At 38.1% G+C, this 8,941-nt stretch overlaps 1 protein-coding gene across 3 annotated transcripts in view; it reads left to right on the top strand.

Annotated features, from left to right (window-relative positions):
• The window catches only part of SLC12A2 (solute carrier family 12 member 2), a 56,370-nt gene extending 53,309 nt beyond the window's left edge, over window positions 1-3,061 (top strand). For all 3 annotated transcript variants that reach the window (XM_074933167.1, XM_074933170.1, XM_074933168.1), the window contains one exon: window positions 174-3,061. In XM_074933167.1, the coding sequence (XP_074789268.1) occupies window positions 174-309 (136 nt within the window). In that variant the 3' untranslated portion in view covers window positions 310-3,061. The remainder of the gene's footprint in view (window positions 1-173) is intronic.
• The last annotated feature ends 5,880 nt before the right edge of the window (window positions 3,062-8,941 follow it).

Raw genomic sequence — 8,941 nt, forward strand, 5'->3', positions numbered from 1 at the left:
TCAACTCATTAACTTAATTTTGAGGAAAAAAACAAAAACTAAAAAGGTTAGGAAATTTGGCTTAATATCTACCTCTTTGCAGAATCATGCTTTCATATTTTTGTGATGGGACTTGTATTCCACCAGGTTTTTTTAATTGTTGAATGTTTTTTTTTTTCCCTCGTGAATTGCAGGAGTTTGCCAGTTGCACGAAAAGGTGCAGTTTCTAGTGCACTCTACATGGCTTGGTTAGAAGCTCTTTCTAAAGATCTGCCACCAATTCTCCTTGTTCGTGGGAATCATCAGAGTGTTCTTACCTTCTATTCTTAAGAGTACTGCACATGGGACAGCGATGGTACTTCAGTGCCCAGGGGAGAGTGGTTGACATGGTCTGTAGTTTATTAACATCACAAAGGCAAAAAGTGACTCTTCTTTCACTTTTTCACTGACTTGAAAGCACACAAGGAAAGTCACTGTATTTCTAAAGTTGTGACATCTTCAGTTTTATTCTGTATTTTCTGTAATTTAATCTTGCTTAATGGGGGTGGATTCCTTGTTAGACGGAAGAACAAGACAAGCTTTTTGTTTGCTATTTGAATAGCAGCAATAAAATGTTTTATTTTTGATCAATGAAAGGATTATAGATTTATAAAAGCCTTTTAGCCTTGAGGTGCCTTCTGAAATTAACCAAATCTCATCCATACATCCTATTTTGTAAATTTATATAGAATGTCAAAATTTGCCTTCAACTAAGAATTTAGATCAGACGTCCTTTAGTTTCTAGTCTCTTCCATATTACAATAAAAATGAATGCTGCTTTTCAGTCTTCCATTGAGTTGTTAGTTCTTAGTACTGTATGTTTTCTATTGTCAGAAAGTTTTTGGTTTTTGATTTTTGTATCTGTTAGATTTAAAGGTGAGAATTGGGGCAGGTCAGTTGAACTATAACAAATTCCTTATGTTATTTTCAAGACTTTGTGCTACTAAATTTTGTAACAGTTAAAACTAATTCTACTAGCAGAGAGGATCCTTTTCTCAAATTTGGTACTAGTCAGATATATAGAGCTAATATTAGCCACCTTGGCAAAGGATACTAGCCAATCTTTCCTCTGTAGCTCTGAAACCGAATTCCTCTTACTGGCTGATGCTTTTTATTTACTGCAGATTAGAAGACCTGTCCTAGTTCTTGGCCTGTTATGCTTTGGTGTCACTTTCAACTTACTTTTAAACAAAACTCAACTTAAGGCTTGAATGGGGATAATATAAGCAATGTGATGCTATCTAACAGAAAACAGTAAACACTATGTGGAATCTTGCTATCCAATATGAAATGTAAAAGCTACAGTTCTCGCATTTTTCAACAAATGGTTAAAAGGACCACTAGTTACTAGGGGAGATGTTTTTAGGTTAATTCATTCTGTTGTCAGAAAATACATTTAGTCTTACTAAATAATGCTCAGGTTTGATTGTCAAGCAATTTAGATCTGTTCCATACATCCTAGTTTATACATTTTCTATGTTTAATAAAGAAACTGCCAATCTTGTGTGCCCTTCCATTGTATATTTTGAGAACTTCATAATTTAGTCTATTATGAACACCTACACAAGAAATTTCACTTGAGCCTTTGTATAAAGGTTAGTAATGTGATTTTTAGATTCCTGATATATTTTGGATAGAAAGGATTGCCTAAAAACATTTCACAAGCTTTTGATATTAGCATTGGACATGCTACTGGATCAGTTTACCAGTGATTTAGTGACTTTCATTTAAGGATGAACAGAAAAGGTGTATTTTTATGCTAAATACAAGATCAAATTGAAATGTTCCTTTTGAAGGACAAAGCATAATCATTGTGTGGCAAGGTAGAACTTTAAATTGTTGTTAATGAAAATATTCTACACAGTGCAGTATACACTGCTATCAAGTTCTTGGTAAACTGCAAACCATCTTTTTTTGCAGTTTCTGTCAATTGGATTTGAGACTGTTGAAACATTTCACTTTAAAAAAAAATAAATAAGAAAAACAAACATGCATGTTTTGCTGCTAAGTGTGAGATAACTGATGCCAGCATGAACCCAGCTTGTTATGATAAACATTATAAGACAAGACAGTTTGCAGTAAAAGTGCAGTTTCCTTCCAGGTGAGGGGGTGGGGATCAAATTTACCAACATATCTATTACAGGTTTTACAGTGTTTTTTAGGGGATAAGGATGTCACATAGTGAATATGGACTCATTGCCATGTTTCTTCTTATTTTGTGGGTTACATTATTTTGAACAAATGGACAGTAGGACATTGACTTAGTGCTGCTATCTTAAAGAAAAAAAAAGAATAAAATGTGCACAGGTACACTTAGAAGGTTTTTTGCCCATTCAGGAAACCATTGCTTGTGATCTGTAACACAAACCAAATGAAGTGTGTGTATACATGCATATATGTGTATAAAATTATATAAAATATATCTAAATATGCATATGGGGATAGTTAAGGTTATGTCTGTGAAATAACATAGGATGCTTTTCACATGCACTCTCAGAAGTCCACTAACGCTAGGCATGAGGTCAAGTTTCAAGATTATTTGCTACACTAAAACTTCAACAGTGAATGGTAACTGTTTGCAACAGATGTCAGTTAGTGGCAGTCACTCCAACTTCTGCTTTGATTTTGGCGCCAAATTTAGTTATGTTCCAATCATTATTAATTACTTGAAAAATCAAATCACTTACACATGGCAATTCATACCTTCTATAGATTAGGTTTCTTTGTATGGGTTTAGAAAGACAGTAATAGCTGGAGAAAATCAATTATTTATTTGTTCACTTCTATTTGTATTTAGGTTTCCTTTTACATACATTCTTTTTATATGCTTTTTCTGACATTACATATTTAAAAATAACTGAAAATAATTTAAAGATTTGAATGTTAGTGGGTGAAGGCCCACTTGGTTTGAAGATGTAAAATTTGATACTGTACTGTAACTGTCACACACAAATGCTTTTCTAATGTTTTAACGTAATTATTGCAGTTAATACTTTGTACCGGGGGGATGTCACTGCAATAAAAGGAAGTGAATTCAATACAATTGCCTTGTCTAACAAAGCCTTTTTTATTGGTGGGGTATAGGGATTAATGTGCATAGTTCTAACAGATTAATGCTGAAAATAGTTCCTGATATGTGAATATGCTTATTGCATGCATCTGATACTTACCATTATTGTGGAATTTGGATAGGACCATGAGTAGAATTTAATCATCCAGGTGTTTTGTATAAGTTGATGAGTGTTCTGTTCTTGGAGGAAAAATTTGATGCTACTGGGTTAGGAACCATGATGGTTGCATAAGAAAAATAAACTTTGTTTCGCACTCTGAAATTTGTCATGACTTGCCAGGTGATGCAGACCAATCCACAATATGTGTTATTTTTAAGCTGGAACATGAGTATCTGAAAATGTGTTCCTATTATATTTGCAATTTGTTCTGCCACTAAATACAGTGAATGGCTGTTTAATTTAGTTCAAGATAGTAGTCCACTGGGATATGAGGAACTGTGTTGGGAGAATAACTTGTAAGAGGCAGTTGCAAAGCCATTTGTAAGCAAGACATGTTTGGCCTTAACTTCACTAATGTACATTCAACAAGAAACTGGTTGAAAAATCTTAAGAGCATAATGAGAAATGGCAAGTTGTTTTCTCACATCAAATTCTACTTAGAACGCTTGAAGAACTTGAACCTCAGCGATTTTGGTGTTTTCTGGTGTAGCTGGGTGAGAATTTTATTTGAAAAATAACCTTGAATAAATTCAGACCTTTGCTATGTATCATTAATTTACTAAATACTTGTCTTTCCATGCATTTAAATCTAGGCCTTGAGCGTGAGATTTGGAGGCCAGTGGAAAAGAACACTTGTTAAAAGTACATTGCTAATTTCTATGGCATTGGCTCTAACCTGTTTCAGTATGTAGGGGTAGAGAAGGTATGTAGCAGTTTTTCTAGATCTCCGTATTTGCTGGAGAAGTGGTTGATCTAAGTAATGATGCAGTATACTATTAGCTGAATTCACATATAAATGACCACGTTTTTGAAGCTAAAAATTGAAAATTGGATCAAGGTTGATGGCATCACTTCGCTACACAATCAGTGAAGGTTCACTGCATGGCAACCCATTTTGGTTTTGAAACAGGAAAGCAGGACTCTTCATCTTGGTCAATGTTCTTCCTTAGTCTAGTTACACTTCTCATATAACCTCTGGAGGATCCTGTAAATCTTGCCTCTACACGTAAAACCTGGTTTATGTTCAGCTGGGCTGGCTAGGCTTCAGGTCTGTGAGACTGTATACAGAGGCATTGAATGGTGCTCTTCAGCACCAATGCCTTGCTTCCATTTGGTGTGGGCTGGAAACTTCTGCTACTGTGCCTCTCGGCAACGTAGTGTAGAACAGGTTTTCAGAGTTAAGGCTGTGGATTATGTTGATGGAGGCTGATGCCTGCATTTAGGAGAAGGTAAAACAAGTAGGTGAAAAGTATTGCTTCCTGAACTTTTGAACTGAAAGAGAAAATACTGAAGCAGTAGGTCCCCAAAGAGAAGCAGGGGAAACAGTCCTCTTCAAGGCACCTCATATGCCCACAGGGCCATCTCACAATGACAAAGAAACTGCACTCTATCCTTTGGGCTGTATACATTAAACTCGCTGACAAGGTGCACAACCTGAAGTTACCAGTGTGACCTGGCCCAAGCCAAGCCCATGCTGAGTGCTGACATCCCTGTTCTTACTGGTATCAGTAGGCACTGAACTGAGAGCAGAAAAAGGAATGTGAGTACAGTTTCCTTGCTGGTCTCACCTTTGATGTGCTCGCTTTCCCTTCCAGAAAAGGCTGGCTTTGTAGCTCCAGGGATCTGCTTTCCACCCTGCCTTCTGCCAGCCTGCCTCCCTTCCCTGCCTGTGCGGGCCCAGGGGCGCTCGGGTGCCAATCACAGCCTGCGTGTGCAGACATGTTTGCCTGCATGTCACAGTGTATACGGGGAGAGGAAGATGTATCGTTCAGGATTTGAAACGTCAGGCAATGCTAAATTTAACTTCCCAACCACCCTCTCTCTAAACAGCCCCATGCCGCTCCCCCCACAGCCCTTCCGTCCCCAGGGCCGCGCCACTGCATCCCCCCCACGGCACCACGCCTCCCCCGGCACCGCCCCATCCGGCAGCCCCGCGCTCCTGTTGGCTGCAGGCTTCGCACCTAGTCCTCTTATTGGCTGCTGTGGTAAGCTTGCCCTGTCACTCGCGCTGCTGTCAGTGTCGGGTGTTGTGAGAACAGTTGCCTGCCCTCGTGCGTTATCGTAAGCTCTCGGTAAAGTGCTCTGATGGTTGGTTATTCATGGTGTTGTGTGCTGAAAATATATTTTTGTTATGCCTAAGTGACGTCCTGCAAAACATGCTGTCAACAGAAATGTAATGGCAGTAGCACCTGGACGGGAGAGAGGAAGGGCCCCACAAACTGCTCCAACCCAGTGGGGATCTGGGGAAGACCAACCCTTTTTGGAGCCAAAACAAATTCTAGTGTGAGGTTCTGGGTCTAGGTAGCTCGTCTTCATAGCCCCTCAGTTCCCGTCCACAGTAACAATTACAAAATCCTGTTAATACAACATGTTTCTTAGTGAAAGAAATAGGAAAAACTTCCCCCCCCGCCCCCCCCCCCCCCCCCGCACAGTTTTCTGGTATTCCAAAATACAACAGTAACGCCAGGTGGCACTATTGTCTTTCAACATCCCAGGTGATGCCTTAAACTGCCCTATCAAATACACTTTTCTTGCAGTATTACTTCGGTTTCATGGGAGAAACGACTTAGTGCTTTGAGTAAACGCGTGTCAGCACAATAGTACTATTTTGCATGAAATTTTCGATAATTCTGACTCTGGCTTGGAGAAAAGTTTAGTATTTCGTCCCACTCCCTTTGTGGGAAAAGTGCTCTTGTTCCAAAGGATGAAGGAATCTCCATGCAGATGCTGCCTATTGAGTTTTTTACCACCAAGTAACCATAATTTCATAAAGCACTGAGTGGTGCTCGCTTTTCTCAGTGGCTATTTCCATCTGTGTTAGCTGTAGAGATCAGAAGAATAAATACTTCAGGCAGAGAAAGACGTTAGAAAACAAAACAGACTGACATGTCCCAACGTCAGAATGATCCATAGCATTCCAACAATGCATTTTTGTTTCATAAATTACAAACAATACAAACATCTACCACCACCTTCAAGTGCAGAGGTAGGAGCAAGATGATAAAATCTTTATATCATTCAAAAATATTTAGGTACTATTTAAAGTATTGGAGGAAACAGAATAGTGGAACACTAGCCATTTCCAAGCTTAGTAAGCCTGAGAATAACTTTATCACTCTGTTGAAGAGTTTTACAATTAAGAACTGAATCTTGGAACATCTCTCTGCAATTAAATTTGTCTCTGCAAAACAGATAGTGAAATGGAGTCACAAGCAAAGGATTTCCACGGACTCTGGTTGAAAACTAGAGAGCTGGGGTTAGCCTTGAAATATCCTCACTCCTGATCCTGTATGGTCATTTATTCATTCTTTCAGATCAAGCTGCCTGGCTGGCTGGTTCAGCCACAATGTTATAGGGACTTTTGTACAATTCCTTTATACTACTGTTACCAATTACACAGTTTAAAATTTAGAACAGTATTAAAAATACTTATACATGAAGGAGCATGAATCAAACATTAGTGTGTGTGTTCTGTAAATATTTTGGTCAATTTAATGCAACTCATCTCTGATGAGCCGTGGGGGTAGAGAAAAAAAACCCCAACCAACATGTAAAATGTAAGCACAAAAGATAAGCACTGCTGCTTGTGATAAAACATAGTAGTTTTAAGCACTGGTAACCTAGAAATCATAGCAGGTCAAACCACAGTGCCTGCCAAGAGGAGCTTGCACCTCAAAGGAAATGACATTTTATGGATTTTATGGATTTAACCAGCAACAGCCATTCACAGTATTACCATATGCAATCAAGACTAACCACAGAATAGTGTGGGCTTTCACATGGGATTTTGGCTAACCTCATCTAGAATTTCATTTTACTTTTGATAGCACAGTTGAGTATTGTTAATTTTAAGCATCTTTATTCTCAATAAAATGTTTCTGTATCCTTCATCTAACAATAGTAGTGTTTCAGACATGGTAGGGTTTATCAGGAAAATTCAAGCTTTGGCAAACACTTACCAAAACTTACTAAGCACTCTTTATCATTGACATTTTTATTTGAATTGTATTGCAGGGTTTGGGGGTTGCTGCTTTCTTGTTCTTGCCATGTTTGTAAACACCTAGAAAAATAAGGCTTGATTCTCAGCTGGGACTTGGGAGTCACCATCATACAAATAATTCTAATGGGTTAAAAAAAAAAAAAAGACGTTATTATTACTTGTCTACTTTGGAAACTGGGTCTCCTCTCTAGCCAGAAAACAGACTTGACTTTTTCCATCTTGTTCTATTGGCCAACTCTGGAACTCTTAGATCATTCTAGAAAACTCATTCTGTCCCAGACACAAACCATTCCAGTATTAATTTATGATTTGGAGCCTGTCTGTGCAAATGTATCTGTGTGCCATTGCTCTAAATACATCATAATCAAGAAATTTTCACTTTACCAGGATTAGGCAAAATCAGTAATAAAAAGCATCTTCTACTGTAGCTTTGACAATAGGTAGTCAGCCTCTAAATAAAGGGCAATAGGTTCTGAGTTTGTAGTCCTGTCCTTGTTCTGACAGTAGTTAACCATATTCTATGGCAGCTTTTATGCCAGGAGGTGACTTTGTGGCAGATTTGGAATTCAGATAAAATTCTGATTTCTAGGTTTTGCTGTGAATACGAGGAATAATCTCTTTACACTCTAATGGGAAACACTTTTAAATTAATTCTTTGTATTACTGCTAACTTAAAAAAAATCCTGTGTTGTAGGATAATTAATTGTTACTGATAAAGAAAAATTAAATACGTACCACAGCATGTTCATTCAGTCCTTAAACATAAGGAAAGATCCAAGCTATCTGCTTCCCAAATCTAACCAAAAGGAGGAAAAGATGTTACGTAGTTTCACTGGCTTCACTAGAATATATTTATGGATCTTTGAAATTCATCTGTGGTATATGGAGCTTGAAGGAATGACAAGGTTTTTCCTAAGACTTAAGATTTTCATGATAGCAGTAGTAATGGGGGGGCTGGTCGGGTCACGTTGGTTAACAGATTTTTGAAGTTTGTATTGTTTGTCCTCCAGGTGAGCCACTAGTTAGTTATGGATAGGGTACAATTAATTTTTCTTAAATTTAAAAAGCATTAGAGAAATTATTTTCTGCTCCCACCTGCCCTGCTTTAGTGAGAAAGCTGTGATCTTAAGAAATCTATGTGCATTGTTTGTTCTTGTGGTTTATTTAAGAACTGTTTTTAAAACAAGTCACCAAGTTCTTTTCCAGGAGTAAGTAACACACAAAAGATTTTAAGATATTTGGTTCTATTTGGGGGGAGTTTTCATATTTATAAAATACATTGTTTTGGGAGAGACCTGTGGAGGTCGTCTAGGCTAACACCCTTCTCAAGGCAGCTCCAGGTATATCAGATTGCTCAGGACCTTGTCAGGCTGGTTTTAATGTCTTCAGGCCTCTCTGGGTATCTGTTCTTGAGTTCACATTACAAGTTTCCGTCATAAGGATGGTCAAATCAAACTTTCCCATGTTGCCTTTCATTCTATTGTGCACCAGGAAAAATGCATTCCCCTTAGGTTACTGAAGACATGAATAAGATCTCCCTACTGCCTTCTCTTCTTAAGCTGAAAAAACTCAGTTTTCTGAATTTCCTCTTACATGTTGCGTGCTCCAGCCCAGTCACCAGTCATCTGCGTGACTATGATGGACTTGCTTCTTTCCTTAGCATTTTGCTGCAAGTGAACTGAAGCCCATTTTA

This window comes from Athene noctua, chromosome Z (genome assembly GCF_965140245.1).
Source record: "Athene noctua chromosome Z, bAthNoc1.hap1.1, whole genome shotgun sequence".
Lineage (NCBI taxonomy): Eukaryota > Metazoa > Chordata > Aves > Strigiformes > Strigidae > Athene > Athene noctua.